The sequence below is a fragment of the Phodopus roborovskii genome, unplaced genomic scaffold (genome assembly GCF_943737965.1).
Source record: "Phodopus roborovskii unplaced genomic scaffold, PHOROB, whole genome shotgun sequence".
Taxonomy (NCBI): Eukaryota; Metazoa; Chordata; class Mammalia; order Rodentia; family Cricetidae; genus Phodopus; species Phodopus roborovskii.
In genome coordinates this window covers 13,418,445-13,435,191 of record NW_026126636.1, presented here as the reverse complement: position 1 = coordinate 13,435,191, position 16,747 = coordinate 13,418,445, and the positions used below count along the sequence as shown (strand labels likewise).

General features: G+C 45.1%; 1 protein-coding gene across 1 annotated transcript; it reads left to right on the top strand.

Moving 5' to 3' along the window:
• The first annotated feature begins 8 nt into the window (after positions 1-8).
• On the top strand, positions 9-6,094 carry Znf304 (zinc finger protein 304). The gene is made up of 3 exons (XM_051207093.1): positions 9-23; positions 1,626-1,752; positions 4,359-6,094. Exons 1-3 carry the CDS (start codon positions 9-11, stop codon positions 6,092-6,094), a joined length of 1,878 nt encoding a protein of 625 aa, XP_051063050.1.
• The last annotated feature ends 10,653 nt before the right edge of the window (positions 6,095-16,747 follow it).

Here is a 16,747-nt window from a genome sequence, read left to right as displayed (position 1 = left end):
CTGCACAGATGGATCGAGTTCAGGTAATTGGAAGTTGTCTTAGATTCTTGCCCAGATACGGAGGTGTGTGTGTCCTGGACATCTCATCTTCCTTGCTTCTCCTCTCTAAGTATAGGCACTGAGGGGGTGGTTAGGGAAGCCAGGCTTCTTAGCGGGTGAAATGTAGAAGGGTTGAAACGATACTCGGATTAACAGTGAGTTAGGAGAGTTTCAGAAACCTCAGGTCTTCTGAGAGCAGGGGTTCAGGCTCCTCCAGTTGACAGAGGATTGCGTTGCTGTCCCGAGGGTGACTGGCAAATTCAGTGAGGATATGGAGGGGCTGTGGGACAGATTTTAACGGCAGTCTCCTAGCCTCAGAGTGCGAATGAGATTGTATGTGTGTGTGTGCGCACACGCGCGTGTGTGTGCAAGTACTGGGAACTGAACTTAGGTCTTATGCACAAACAGTATTCAGTCTTAACCACTGAGCCATTTCTCTAGCCCTGAGAATCTTTTACAATTACTATTATTGCTTGCATATGTAATATGTACATCTACACACGTGTACCAAGAAATGTACTTGCTTTTGAAAGTCAGAGGACAACTTTGCAGGATTGGGTCTCTCTTTGCACCTTCATGCAGATTCTAGGGACAGAACTCAGGTCATCAGGCTTGTAAGGTAAGAGCTTTATCCACTGAGCCATAGCTACTATCTAGGAAATGATAATCTTGTGTCCTTGCTATTGATGGCTTCTAGAGGGCAGAACTGAGATTTGCTTGTGAGGTATAATGTAGACAAATACAAGAAAACCCCGTGTTAGGAATCAACAGCCTGCTGACCCCCGCCCCCAATGATGGGTGGGATGCTCAGGGCCATGTCACCACTACACCAGGCTTTACCTGGCGGCCAGAGGACTCAGTTACGCATGTGCAAGCCCCCCTTTTAAAGCAATCGAGCCAAGTGCGCCTCTCTCTGGCCTCTCTCTCTGGCTCCCCTCTCTCTCGCTCTCTCTTTCTCTCTGCTCTTTCTCTTCTCTCTCTCTCCTGCTTTCGGTTGGCCACCAGCTACCCCCTTTCTCTCCCCTCTCTCAATAAACTCCATGTGGGCGCTGAGTCTCGTGCTTGTGTTTTATAGGCATTAGCTGCAGCAAAAGAACAACAAGGGATATTTCAGAACTTTCATGCCAGACTGTGTTTAAGTGTATTTAGTTATTTCTATTGTGTGTGCAAAGGAGAGAGAGAGAGAGAGAGACAGAGAGAGAGAGACAGAGAGAGACAGAGAGAGACAGAGAGAGAGAGAGAGTGTAAGTCAGAGGCCAGGTTTGTAGAGTTGATAGTCTTTCACTTTTACTTGGGTTCCGGGCATAAGCCAAGTACCTTTCCTCACTGAGCCATCTTGGTAGCCTAAGACCCTCTGTTTAGATGATATAGTTTTGCACATTGCCTGGTTCTTTGCTAGTCTGAACGCAGTGGAATGAGAGACGCGGGAATAGAGTAGGCATCAGTAGTTTCATGGCTTAGCGTACCCTGGAAGGTGATAGACTTGGGGAGGAGATTGAGGGATGTGTATAGGTAGGGTAGACTGAAGGGTGGTATCTATGGAAAATGCTTCTGGTGGGATTAACTATTCCTTCCCATCATGCTAGAACTGTGTGACCTTTGGGGATGTGTTTGTCGACTTCTCCTGGGAGGAGTGGGAAATGCTTGACGAGATGCAGAGGCTGCTCTACCTCAGTGTGATGCTGGAGAACTTTTTACTTGTGGCCACACTTGGTGAGTATCTGGCTCATTGCTACTTGGCAGATTCCAAATTTTTTTCTTTTCTTTTTAAATTAATTTATTTTTTACATTTTAATCTCAGTTCTCCCTCCCTTCTTCCCTCCCATTCCCTCCACTCCCCCATCCTCCCATCTGCTCCACGGAGAGGGTAAGGCCCCCCCAGGAAGTCTACTAAGGCTGTCACATCATTTGGTTGAGGCAGGATCAAGGCACCTCTCCACCCCCACATCCCTGTGTTTAGGCTGGGCAAGGTATCTCTCCATATAGAATGGACTCCTCTAAGTCTGTTTGTGCAGTAGAGTTAGATCTTGGGCCCACTGCCAGTGGCCTCATATATTGTCCCAGTCACACTATTGTCACCTATATTAAGGGAGTCTAGTTTGGTCTTATGCAGGTTCCCCATTTGTCAGACCAGAGAAATGACTCAACCAAATGATGGTACATCTAGGCTGTTTCCAAGATCTGGCTATTACAGATAATGTTGCTATGAACATAGTTGAGCAGATGCCCTTGTGGTGTGAATGTGCCTCCTCTGGGTATATGCCCAACACTGGTATTGCAGGGTCTTGAGGTAGGTTGATCCATAATTTTCTGAGAAATCGCCATACTGATTTCCACAGTGGCTTACAAGTTTGCACTCCCACCAGCAATGGAGGAGTGTTCCCCTTTCTCCACATCCTCTCCAGCATAAGCTGTCATTGGTGTTTTTGATCTTAGCTATTCTTATTGGCGTAAGATAGAAGGCATATCCCAAATTTAATAGCTTAATAAGCTGAAAGGTTATCTCTTAGCTGAATGTGGTGGAGTGTAACCCTGTAATTCCAGCACTGTGGATTAAAGCCAGCCTGATCTACAATCAAGTCCCAGGACAGCCAGGACTATTACACTGAGAGACCTGTCTTGGAAATAAAAAGTTATTATTGCTTCATTTTAATCATTCAGATTGTGGGAAATGCTTAGCTCAGAGTGTGATGGGGTTTCAGTCAAACTGTCAAGCAGACATCTGGTGTCTTTTGAAGGCCTGTCTTTGGAAGAATCTGCTCACAAGAATGTTCAACATGCTCAGTCATGTTGTCCGTTGTGTGGTGAGCCTCAGAACATGAAGGTGTCTTCTGTTTTAGCAGGTTAATTAGTTGATCTCTAAAGTCATGTTCCATCTTTCTAGTACCTGAGTCAGTAAGTCCAGCCTGTGCTGGGGACAGAGGCTTGCTTACATGAGAGCCAGTGTGTCAGCAAATACCCATCAGTGGCGGCCATTTTTCAGGCTGCCATCCGCAGGATTTCATACCAACTCATGTCCTTGCCTTGTCTGCTGACACTTTAGGAAGAACTGTGTGTGTGTGTGTGTGTGTGTGTGTGTGTGTGAGAGAGAGAGAGAGAGAGAGAGAGAGAGAGAGAGAGAGAGAGAGAGAGAGAGAGAGAGAGAGAGAGAGAGAGAGAGACTTGGGAACGCTTACTGCCCTGACACTATGTTGAGCTGTCACAAGCCCAAGTTAATGTCTTATTCAATGGTGTCCCTTCTATGGGAAACATTATAGGTTAATGATTTGCTTATCAGGCTTCTTAGTGGGGGAAAAATGATTTGGGGGGATGGAGAGAAGTCCCAGCAGTAAAGAGCACTTGCTTCTTCTCCAGAGGACCTGGGTTCAGTTTCCAGTACCCACATTTGGTCATTTACAACCTTTAACTGCAGTTCTGGGGAAGCTGTCTCTCCTGTCCTTGTAGGTACCTGCATACATATGGTGTGCATATGGACACACAGGCACAGACATATAAATAAAATAAAAAAAATTTGTTTTTTTAATAAATTAATGTTAAAAATGTCTTGCCATTTGCATAATGACTCTGTTTTCTTTTGTGTGTGCTCTTTGGCTCTTGTTAGAGACTCTACTTACACTTTGAACAAATAGCTTCATGCCACCTGCCAGTTGAGTGCTAAAACCCCCTCAGTAGCCCAGGGCTCAGTACAGCAGAGGTGGTATGTGAGCTTGTAAGAGTCATCACTGAGGGATTGGATGGAGGTACCCAGCTTGATCCCACCAATTCCTTCTTGGATGAAACCACTATGGTTGACACAGATTAGTCTTGATGTGCTATTCTTCCATGTAGCTTTTTTTGTTTGTTTGTTTTTGGTTTTCCAAGACAGGGTTTCTCTGTGTAATGGCCCTGTGCATCCTAGAACTTGCTTTGTAGACCAGGCTGTCCAGGAACCCAGAGACTCACCTGTCTCTGCCTCCCAAGTGCTGTGATTAAAGGTGAGCACCCCTGTACCTCTGCCCTTCCATAGACTTTTAAGTGTACCACAAACAAAACCATTAGAGTTTCATCATGACTTTGCCTAACGTTCTTCATCTAAACCAGGAAGATTCTGTGTGAAATCCTTTTCGTTGTTGTAGCGATTTATAGTGCCTCCCACTGAGAGAGTCATAGAGCATTCCCGATTGACCTTAACCTTGGCTGTTTTCCTGACAGAATGTTACTTATAACCAGTTCTTACCCTCATCCTGGCTCCTCATGAGAACTGATAGGCTCTGGGTGTGATAGGCAGCTGCTTTCCCACAAAGGCCACCTGCTGGTCATCAGCTTTCCTTTGCTTTCAGGTTGGTGTGAAGCAAATAGCAAGGAGGCTCCTTGTAAGGAGAGCATCTCTGCAGAAGTAGTGCCACAGGCCGGGATTGCTGAATCAAGTGTCTCGATGGGAACAGCTCACTCCTGTGAGAGGTATGGCCCACTCCTGAGGAGCATTCTGCAACTCGTTGAATACCATAGCTCATGCCCTAAGCAGGACCTGCATAGATGTGGGCTCAATGGGCTAGGATTCTTACTCGCTGCAAAACATTCCCAGTACCAGAAGCAACATTGTGGCAAGAATGCCATTGGATGGGGTGACAGAGAAGCCTCAGGCGGGAAGAGCGCAGCTCACATGGCTGAGACACCATATGCATGCAGGGGTGGCAAGATGGGCTGGCTGACCAGTACCAGTCTCCTTCAGCAAGAGACACAGTGCTCAGTGCCCAATCCACACAAAAACACTGAGTGCCTGGAGCCTCTCACGCAGAGCTCCAGTCTTGGGAAACGCCAAGGAGACAGTGATGGGAAGACTTTCCAAAACAGTGACAATGGGAGACCCTCCCTGCACACCTTTACTTCTCTTGACAATCACATACCTCTTATTGAGGGGAAACCCTCTGGATGTCTGCCAGTTGGAAACGTGTTCAAGGAGATGCCAACTCTCCTGAATCACAGAAACGCCCAAAGTAGAGAGACACCTTATGTGTGTAATGAGTGTGGCAAGACCTTTATTCACCTGTCACATCTAAAAATGCACCAGAAAATGCACAGTACGAAAAACCATTACACGTGTAATGAATGTGGGAAGCTTTTCCTCCGTAAAGACACATTTGTTCAGCACCAGAGAGTGCACACAGGGGAAAAACCTTTTAAGTGCAGTGATTGCGACAAAGCCTTCAGTCGCAAAGACATACTTGTCCAACATCAAAGATTTCACACAGGAGAAAAACCTTACAAGTGTAGTGAATGTGGGAAATTCTTTAGTCAAAGTTCCCACCTTGTTGAGCACTGGAGAATTCATACAGGAACAAGGCCTTATGAATGTCCTGAGTGTGGAAGATTCTTTAGCCACACATCCAGCCTTCTTAAACATCAGCGGGTCCATACTGGAACAAAGTCCCATGTCTGCAGCAAGTGTGGGAAAGAATTTAGCTGCAGAGACACGCTTGTTCAGCACCAGATAGTCCATACTGGTGTAAAGCCCTATGAGTGTAGTCAGTGTGGGAAATCCTTTAGCCAGAAACAAATGCTTGTAAGGCACCAGAAAATCCACACTGGAGAAAGGCCTTATCAATGTGCTGAGTGTGGGAAAACCTTCAGACATAGCTCCAACCTCATTGTACATCAGAGAATTCATACTGGAGCCAAACCTTATGAATGCAATGAATGTGGGAAATGCTTTAGTCACAACTCTAGCCTCATCCTGCATCAAAGAGTTCATAGTGGGGCTAGGCCTTACGTGTGTAACGAATGTGGGAAAGCCTACATCAGTAGCGCCAACCTTGTTCAGCACAAGAAAGTTCACACTGGAGCAAGGCCTTATGCGTGCAATGAGTGTGGGAGGTCCTTCAGCCGCAATTCTAACCTCATCCTTCATCATAGAGTTCACACTGGAGAAAAGCCTTTTATCTGCACTGAGTGTGGAAAAGCCTATACCAGAAGTTCTCATCTTCTACAGCATCAGAAAGTGCATGTGGAAGATGAAAAGCCTCGTGTGCGCAAGAGCTTTGGGGACCCTTTAACTGTAGCTGTTAAACTTGTTTAGCATGAAAAAATCCAGCTGGGCATGGTGAGCTCTTTAATTCCGACATTAGGAGGCTGAGGTAGGTGGATCTCCATGTGTTCTAGGCTAGCCTGGTGTACAAAAAAAAAAAAAAAATATTCATCCCAAAGAAAAGCCTTATGCAATGGGAGAAATGTATTGCTTACATTTTTTAAGCTAATAGTCACACTAGAGCAGAGTTCAGTGAGCACTTTTTTTTATGGAGCAAACATCATCCTGGTCCATTCTTATATTTAGTCAGGGAAGATTCCAAGTTAGCATCACACATAGGGAATTTTCATGAAATGTATTCAACTTTCTAAATTGTTCAGGCCTCTTGACAGAGTTATGTCACTGCCAAAGTTTATAGACACCATCTCACTATTTCCATCTGTTCCCACTAGTCCGTTCTGCCTCAGGAAAGGCAGACATCTGCTTGCTGTTCCCTGCAGGGAATCCTGACTACTGGGAGCCCACCGAGGCTTCTCTTTCGCCTTTCACAATTACATTCTGAGCAAGCAACTAGATTTGACCAAAAGGAACCCAGCTAAGGCCTACTACGTATGTCCAGGCATTTCGCCTGGAAACTGTTGACTGTGACAGTAACCTTGCCCAGGTTCCAACCTTGAAACTGCCTTGTCCTGTGCGGTTGCTTTTCACAGTGACAAAGTATACTACAGCATTCATTGTGTTTAGTTTTGTTTACATTTTAGAGTGGATTGAGAAAGAAGTTTGAGTCTGCCGGTGTACAGCGATCTTTATTTACAGGTATATTTATGGATATGTGTGTGTATGTGTGTGTGTGTGTGTGTGTGTGTATGTGTGTGTGTGTGTGTGTGTGTGTGTGTGTGCACCATCTTTATTTGCCTCTGATAAGACCACAGGATAACAGAGTCTTTGCTACAGTTTAACAATGTGCCCCATTGCTATGGCTGTACTAGAAAGAGCTTTGTGTGCTATTATATACTCGGATATAAGGATCATCTGCAATTCCAGTGTTCACTCGGAGGACAGCGCAGTAGGTGTGAAACGTTCATTTGCCTCTGGAAGCAGTGTGAAAGCAGGACCCTCCAGTGTGACCGAGAAATTCCTATCTCTTGGATCTCTACAGTACAGAGCAAGAGTCTGGTCTTCCTGGTTACATAGACAAGTGCCATTGACCTATCCAGTGAGGTGGGAACCAGGAATCGTGCAGGGACACTGAGATGATGTGGTTGGGGTGACATTTGTGGACAAAGGTTTGTTCATTGGAAAGGATCTTCCATGGATGTCTGTGCATGTATAGCCACATGCAATGAGTGTGCAGAACAATCTGAGCCTGTGTCCATGGCAGCCAAGACCACTGACAGAGTAAACAACTAAAGTAGCACCCTGTGGGTCTTGACTCCTTTGGGGTTGAGTGACCCTTTCACAGGGGTCACCTATGCCCATCAGAAAACCAAGATATTTACAATTCATAGCAGTAGCAAAATTATGAAGTAGCAGCAAAATAATATCATGGTTGGGGTCACTACAACATAAGGATCTGTGTTAATGGGTCACGGCATTGGGAAGGTTGAGAACCACTGATCTACAGGTTTGTGAATTTCTTTTCCTTCCTAGATGTCAAGCTTGTGAGTATTGCTGTCCAGTTGGGAACCCCAGCACTGGCAGCAGAAGGTAACTCTGGAAGTCTTCCTAATGTCCAAAGGGAGCATGAATTTCTTTGCTCACCCATTTTTTTTCATAAGTCAGGCATTACCCCTAAAGTGCCAAACTACTTGACAGCTCCGATTTCTAAGAGAAATAGGAATAGGGATCTCACTGGAAAATTGTTTTTAACAATAATTTAAATTGCTACACAAAATAGTTGGTTTCGTAAATTCTGGCAGAGTTTAGCTTTCAGTTGGTACCATATTGCTTGAGGTCTTTTTCTGTTTCTCCTCTTTAATACCCAGTTCTCATGTTATTTTCTATGGCAAGTTACAATTAGAAGATATCACCCATTCCATGAGATCTTGAAAGAATACATCCCAGAAATGTTGATCTATTTTTTTAAGAAGACACAAATAAAAAAGACTGAGCAAATCATGAACAAAGGCATAAAAAAAAAGACACAAATATCCAGACTGCTGAGATTCCCCACCCCCAAGACTATCATGAAGTTCCAGAATTCCAGAATGCTCTTCTGAATGCCTCAAGTCTTAACAATGCCAAAGAGCAAGTATCCCTCTAAACCAGTGGTTCTCGATCTTCCTAATGTTGCGATCCTTTAATGCAGCTCTTCATGTTCATGTGCCCCATCCATATAAAATCATTTTCATTGCTGCTTCTTTTCTGTAGTTTTGCTACTCTTTTGAACTGTTTTCTGATGGCCTTAGATCTTTGTGAAGGGATTGTTTGACCTCAAGGGGGTCATGACCCACAGGTTGAGAACCTCTGCTCCAAACCATGTCACCTGTGAATCTGGTACTGACACTAAGTACTGCCCTTAGATTAAAAAATCATCGTTATTGATTAATGGGCATGATGGAGCCCAGGTAGGTGGGCAGATGGTAGGGAGAAGCACCATCTTGTGGTAGCTTCCATATTACCCTTCTCAGTGGTGTCCAATTACTGTGTCTCTAGGAAATTAGTCATTTACCTTAGCCAGGCAGTGGTGGCACATGCCTTTAATCCTAGCACTTTTGGTATGCGTTCAAGGCCAACCTGGTCTACAGAGTTAGTTCAAGGACAGCCAGGGCTATACAGAGAAACCCTGTCTTGGAAAATAAAATAAGACTTCATTGATGTATAGTTAACATGCAATGCATTACAAGTATGTGTAGTATAAGATGTGTGCTTTTTCAGCATCTGGACACCCCTGTGAACTCACCGTATTCAGGGTCACGTGTTGGGGCTGAAGAATGGCTCAGTGATTAAGATCACTATCTGTTCTACAAGACCTGGGTTTTGTCTACAACACCCATATTGGTTGGCACACAACCATCTGTAAGTCCAACCCCAAGAGGGTTGTAGAAAAAAAAAAAAAAACTTAAAAGATAATGTGTGTATGTGCTTATTCTACATAACCAAATGACTTGTGTTCCTTCCTATCTCTACCATCTGTTCCTGTCCCCTCTCCACAGACATCAGCAAGCGTTTTTGTAGAATTTAGCAGTTGAAAGCTGGTTAGTATTTCCGTGAGGAAACAGTGTTCTGGCATGCACAACACACATGATGCATGACTCAGGGCTGTTGATATGCATTGCTGAACAGCCAGAGTTCCGTTGTATGCCATGTGCTTAAAAGCCGTTCAGTTAGTCGGTGTTTTAGTTGTTTATAGCTTTGGCTATTACAGATAAAGCTGCTGTAGGATTTAGATTCATGTTCAGAGAATAACCTTTTGTTGTGTGTTATACGCTGCATTGTATCCATTCACCAAGTGAAAATGTATTAGTTGTTTTCAGAATCTGGCAGTCATGAATAAACCTGCTACGTATATTTGTGTGCAGTTTCTCTTTGGATAGAAGTTTTGCATTGCCAAGGAGCAGTAAGTATTCACCAAGGAATATATTAGACGTGTAATTTAATCTGGTAAACTGCCAGGTTGTCATCTGAAGTGGCTATTCCACCACTAGTGGATGTAGCTGAAAGACAGGGAACTTGAGCAGGATACATGAGGTCCTAGATTCAATCCTCAGCATGCGGGGGTGGTAGTGCAAGTATCCTACAAGCAACCATATATCTGAAGGCCCAGTGAGGTGGCTTAGCGGGCAAAGTCATCTGCTGTCGAGCATGACTACCAGAGTTTGATTCCTTGGACCCATGTGACGGAGGGGGATAACTGAGTCCTGCAAGTTGTCCTGTGGCCTCCACATGGTGACAACCACAAATAAATGGAATTTGAAAAAGTTTAAGTTGGTACCACCATGCATTGCAACAAGCAGTGAATGGCAGACCCTTCCATTTCTTATTAGCATTGTCCATGTTTTGAGATTTAGCTATTTAGTCCAGCAGATTTGTCATTTTTTTTCCTTTTGTTTGCAGTTCCATGATGACAAGTGATGGGCATCTTTCCATGTGTTTTGTTTGTTTGTTTTTATAATGGGGATTGAACCTACAGCCTTGCACACGCCATGGGAGTCCTCTACTCTGCCGTATCCCCACCCTTTCAAAAACATTTTGAGGCTATGGCAAGATAGCTCAGCAGGTAAAGGTGCTTGCCACCAAGACTATTGACTTGAATTTGATGTCTGGGACCCATTTGATAGAAGGACATGTCATTATGTAGGGAGGTCAGGATACAAGCTACAAAAGCTGCAGAAGTCAATTTCATTCTCCTGCCATGTGAGGATCGAACTTAAATATGAAGGCATTTGTTACAAAGCCAGTACAGGCATTTGCAGGCTTTGTTGGCAGCTGGAAAGGGGTGCTAAATAATGTCCATGCAGAAAGGGAACCCACACAAGCATCCAGCAAAACCCTGGGGAAAACAAAACCAAAAACCCTAGGTCATGGCCAAACTTAAAGTACTGGGAGAGAGCTGGGATTCGTAAATATGCGCACAGCCTGCAGTTACTGATGTCTTCCTCCAAGGAGCAGAAGAGCACAGAGCTGTGCCTTTTGAGGCACACTGGGGTAAGCCTTGTCAGAGCCAGGGACTTCACAGTGGCAGGGTTCTGTCAAAGTCTTAAGTGAGAAATTACAATGTAGGACAGGTGGTGGTGCATGCCTTTAATCCCAGCACTCGGGAGTCAGTGAGTTCAAGGCCAGGCTAGTGTACAAAGCAACTTCCAGGACAGCTATACAGAGAAACCATGTCTCAAAAAACCAAACCCAAAACAAAAGCAAACAAAAAGAATGAAAAGAAAGAGAAATCTCAGTTTCCACATGCATGGCAGTAAGAATTAACTCAGGGTGCATGTTCAGATGTATGAAGTCCAGCTTCTGGCTATTGGCTTACCCTTAGCTTCCTCTAGCACCAGTCATTATGATAACCAAGGAGACAGAATAATCCTCATTTACGGTCTTTCTTCAGGGTGAACTTTTCAGTGCTGGATGAGGGAAGCCCTTTGTCTGACAGCTGTCCCACATCACTGCACTATGTGGCCTTTCTCCAGCATGAATCCTACAGTGCTGAGCAAGTACATGTTTGTGGCTAAGGGCTTTTCCACATTCAGGACTTTTTGCCATTGTGAACCCTTTGGTATGCAATAACATCAGAGCTTTGGCCAAAGAACTGTACGTATGACCAAAGTATTTCCCACATTCACTGCACTCACAAGGCCTTCCTCCAGTGAGCATACTCCTGTGCTAAACAAGGGTGGGTTTGTGGCTGCAGGCTTTTCCACAGTTCATTTGTAAGGCCTTGCTTCAGTGTGTACTCTGATGCACAGTAAGGTTAGAGCTATGATTAGAACCCTTCCAACATATGCCACACCCCTAAGGCATCCCTCCAGTGTGGATTCTCTCCTGAGCCAGTATAGGTTTGGGCCGGAGGGTTTCTCACAGTCACATTTGTAAGGTCTTGCTCCACTATGGACTCTCAGGTGCTGAACAAGTGAGTGTTTGTGAGCAAAGGCCTTTCCACTGTAGCTGGAAGCTTTTCTGTGTCCTCCCTGGTCCTGCAGCCACTTACAAAATAATCACTCAGAGAACGAATATTAATTGTCATCATTTGGCTGATGGCTCAGGCTTACTACTAGCTCTTACATTTAAACTAACCCATTTCTATTAATCTATGTGTCTCCACGTGGCTCATGGCTTTCAGATAATGCTCTGACATCTTACTCCTCTGGCAGCTGCTGGTGCCTTCACCTCTTTTCGCTCTAAATCTCTGCTTAGGTTTCCTGCCTAGCTATACTCTGCCCTGGCATAGGCCATAGCAGCGTTATTCATCAACCAATAAAAGCAACACATAATCTGCAGCATACAGCACATCATTCCACACTTGTAATTCCTTTGTCTATGCTGAAATGCCTCCTCACAATTGGTGATATGGTTTGGATCCCACTCATGGCGAGGGGAATGCTTCTGGAAGAGTCTTGAGCTGCTTGGTAAGTCCCTATGACCTGTCCCTCCCATGAAAGGAGTCCCCGGGAGTTGGCAGGACGGTGATTCACAGGAAATGCCTTCTCTTCACCGTGCCACATCTGGGGTGGATAGAGGTCTGTACTGAACCACAGGTGCTTGTGTGTCACATCTGTATGCTTTCTGCCCAGGGTGAGTATCCTGTTGCTCAGCCAAGTGCAAAATGTCCTTCAAGAATGGGTCATTCTGGGTAGAATGGTTTCCTATGGGATCCCTGCTCTTTGACACATTCTCTTCTTGGAACATGCCCCCCCCATCCTCCACACCATGTCAGTAAGCTGGAAGCAGAGAAGTGGTAGAAACTGGTACAGGAACACAAGCGTGAGGTCTGCACAGACAGCTACGACCCTAGGTCATAGAACTTGAGGACATGGGCTCAAGTTCAGGTTGAGTGAAGAACTGTTCTGCAGGAGCTAGCCTCCAAATTTCTCGGAACACAGTAGGCCCCGGCTGAGAAAAAAAGACCAATATGGAGTACAGCAAGAACAGAATGGGGTTTCCCCTCCTCTGACAACTGGAAGGTCTACGGTTGCTGGGGACAAGTGAAAGTTGTACAGATGGGGTAAATTCTTCCCTGAGCAGTCTAAAGTATGTCTTCCTTTTAGAACCTTCCACAATTACCACCACGCTCACAATACAGCCCCAGCTGTTCACAATGAAAAGTCACGTGTGGCTGTTCTCTCATTCTCTGATCCTTGCAGACTTCAAAAACCCCTGTTTCCCAGCCATGTTATAGCTCTAAACATCTGCACATGCGAATCCTTCCACACTCAGTCACACTAGTAGTCAAAGGGCTGAACTAAGTAAGAACAGTGCCTCCGCACTGACCTAGGAACCCACGTCAATTCTCATCACAAGTTTTAGGATTCAGACACAGGGATAGCGGCAGGACCACCCGCCTGCACATGCATCAGAGCAGTCACCATTCTGCCTGCACACTCAGGAACAGGATGGCAACTTCGAGTACCGGGAGCCCACTTTCCAGAGAACCCATCTGTGGGCAGTGGTGCTTGGGAGGCGCCAGTGAGGAGTCCCCAGGCCGCTTCTCTTTAGGGAAGGCAGTGTGCTTCCTTCACCGGAAAAGCAAACAGTAGTGCGCCCAAGGATGCAACAGAGAAAGTCACGGCTTGTTTTCACAAAACCAGAAAGGCTCCTTTCCTGAATCTTGATTGGTTTAGGGGCACTGAGGCTTCTGGGTTATGTAGTTCTTACAACACCAAAGCCTGTTGAATGATAAAGGCGTGACCTCTAAGGATGCCTGGAATTGGTGTCTAGAGTCTCTGTGGCCCAAGCTGTATCTGTATTCCTGGTGCACATACTCTGTAACTTTATTTTATCGTAACAGGGTCTCTCTCCAGTAGCCCTGGATGTCCTGGAACTCAACGATCTTCTTGCCTTTGCCTCCCAAGTGCTGCGATTAAGGGAGTGGACTACCATGCCTGGCCCCTCTGCAACTAAAACATAAATATCCAGAGATATATTTCAGGGTTCTTTGTGCGCAGAATGCTAGCACACAGAAAATGAACACATCTTACAATACAGAGTCGTGTTAGAAACCGATAAACAATAGGGCATACATGTTTAATATGGTTATTCTGGACTTACAGAGCTAATTTTCTGAGCCTAAGTGGGCTCCACCTGAGCCTGATGATCGAGTTCGACTCCTGGAAGCCACACAGCGGAAGTAGAGAGCTGACTTCTGCAAGCTGTCTTGATCTTAACACTTAATCCAGTCTACATATGTGTGTACACATGTACAAATGCGTGTGCGTGTGCGCGTGCGCGCGCGCGCGCACACACACAAACACACACACACACATAGAACCAAAGCATATTTCTGTTTTAAGATGCGCTGCTGTGCACAGGAGCTACTCCGTGCCTAATGACAATGGAAGTATGAAAACAAGTTCTCCACCGGCCATGCTTTTCAGTTTTACACTTGTCATTCATTTATGCGTATGCGTGTGCACGTGGGGGCCACAGCATGGACATGAAGTCCAGAGGACAGCTAGCGTAATCAGTTCTCTTCTCCCCCATGCGGGTCCCGAAACCAAACGCAGGCCACTCACCAGGCTTGGTGGCAAGCACCCTTTACCCACCGAGCCAGCTCGCTGGCCCAACTCCTGTTTTTGGAGACAAAAAAAAAAAAAAAAAAAAAAAAAAAAAAAAAATCTCTCTTTGTGCCAGGCCATGGTGGCACATGTTTTAATCCCAGCACCCAGGAAGCAGAGGCAGGCGAAGCACTGAGTTGGAACCCAGTCTGTTCTACAGAGCAAGTTCCAGGACAGCCACGCACCCAGGGCTACACAGAGATCCTAGATCACACACTGGATCTAGGACATATTGCCCTTACAGAGGACACAAGTTTAGTTTTTAGAACTAGCACCAGACAGTTCACAACTGCCTCTAACATCAGTTAGATATGACTTCTCTGTCCCCCCACTGTGGGCACCCCCCCATTCAAACACACACACTTAAAATTAAGTCTTTAACATGTTTACAGAATACATGGCTTTTTAAAAATACATAAGCAAAAACAGGTGTGACAGAGGAGGAATTAAGGACTGGAAGATCTAATTTTCCTGAAAAAACAAACAAACAAAAAACCCAAAAAGCAGTGCTGATGTCTCAAAGGTATAGAATATGACCACAGATATCCTGAGAGTAAATGCAGTGTTCTGGACCCTTATCTTCTTCCCATGTAGTAACCCTTCCTCTCCTGTCTTTGCTTTTTTTAAAATTCAAGGTTTTATTTGTATTTTTATTTATATGTCTGTATATGTCGTGTCAGCATAGTGACATGGAAACCAGAAGAGGTCATCAGACCCCCTGGAAGTGGAGTTACAGGTGGTTGTGAGGTGTCAGATACAAATGCCAGGGAGTGAATTTGGGTCCTCTGCAAGAGCAGCAAATGCTCTTAAAAGATAACCCATCATCTCTCAGCCCAGTGTCTTGCTTTTTTCTTTTTCTTCAAGAAAAATCTGCCATGCTCCTTTATAAAGCATAGAATGAGGAACTTGCCATAATTCCATGAACATACATTTCCTATAATTCCTGGAATGTAGCAATGTCTGTACTCACAGTACCTCAAATGTCCTTGGATTCTTCAGAAATACAATTCTCTATTTCACAGAGCTATACTGACTGAATCATCTTTGCAGAACCTGCTGTGTACATGATGGATCCCTGTGGGCAGGGGATTAGCTTTGTTTGCAATAGCTCTGCATGTGCTAAAATTCCGGTAAATGTTAACAGGCATTGAAATGAATCACCAAGGGCTCCCAAGAAGGTTCAGAGGGTAAAGGGGCTTGTCAAACAAGTCTAATGCCTGAGTTCAATCCCCGGAAGCCACGTACGGTGAAAGGAGAGAATCAACTTCATAAAGTTGTCGTCTTGCATCCATTCTGTCTGTGTGTTGGCATGTACACCAACACATCACACACTAGTAATAGTGATGCTCTTTATATACGAAATCAACAATGAAATGAATGGCCAAGGGTTACCAAAAGATCAGAAAAACAACATTGCACACTAACCAGGAAATGTTTTCCTTGTCCTGAAATAGAAGTAGGAGACTGATGAGCACACAGGGGTTGAAATCAGGGATGTGCGGGAGGGCACAGGCACAGGGATGTCATGTGGAATCATCCAAATGTCAAAATAGTGTAGACTGAATAGAAGGCAACAAAGGCATTCGCCAGAATTGGGACAAGCCTAGAAGCCCTGACCTACAGAGACACTCTATGGTTGTATGTTAGACACTGCTTGTGTTTGTAAAATACAAAGCCCGTGGCACCGCTGGCCTGAACCATGATTGTCAGACCCATGAAATCAGGGGAATATACTGCATATAGCAATGTATATTTTTCTTGCATTGCCCAGGATCAAGATCCATGCTTTGTTTTGTTTTTCAAGACAGGGTTTCTCTGTGCAGCTTTGGAGCCTGCCCTGGAACTCACTCTGCAGACCAGACTGGCCTTGAACTCACAGAGATCCGCCTGCCTCTGCCTCCTGAGCGTTGAGATTAAAGGTGTGGGGCACCCCCCACCCAGCTCATGTTTTTTCCCAATCTTTCAATTTTCCCAGTGTGGTGATTTTATGATTTATTAAAGCTTGCCTGAGGATTCAGAAAGCAAAGTCAGCCACAAGCTATAGTCATAAGGCAGTTGTGGCACACAGCTTTAATCCCAGCACTCAGGATTAAGAGGTAGATGGATCCCTATTAGTACAAAGCTACTATGGCCTGAACAAGAGTGAAGGGTAGCAGAGCTCATGCCTGTGATCCCAGCACCTGGGACCACGCGCCTTTAATCCCAGCATTAGGGAGGTATATAAGACAGGAGCAAGACCTCAGAACTGGCATTCATTCTCCAGCCACACTGAGGACAGGAAGCCATTGAAGTCTCAGGATTCTCCAGCTATGCTGAGGAGAGGCTTCAGTCTGAGGTTTGGTGGAGCTAGGATCAAATTTCAGTCTGAGGTAGAAAGAGCCACTGCTTAGCTGCTTTGCTTTTCTGATCTTCAGCTTGAAACTTGAACCCCAATTTCTGGATTTTTTATTTATCGTGCTACATTCCAGACAGGGTTTCTCTGTGTAGCTCTGGT

What these genes read in the sequence shown, in the direction of transcription:
- Znf304 (XM_051207093.1), top strand. An exon ending in TTTACTTGTGGCCACACTTG is followed by an intron (nt 1,753 to 4,358) that starts GTGAGTATCTGG and finishes CTTTGCTTTCAG; the next exon opens with GTTGGTGTGAAGCAAATAGC.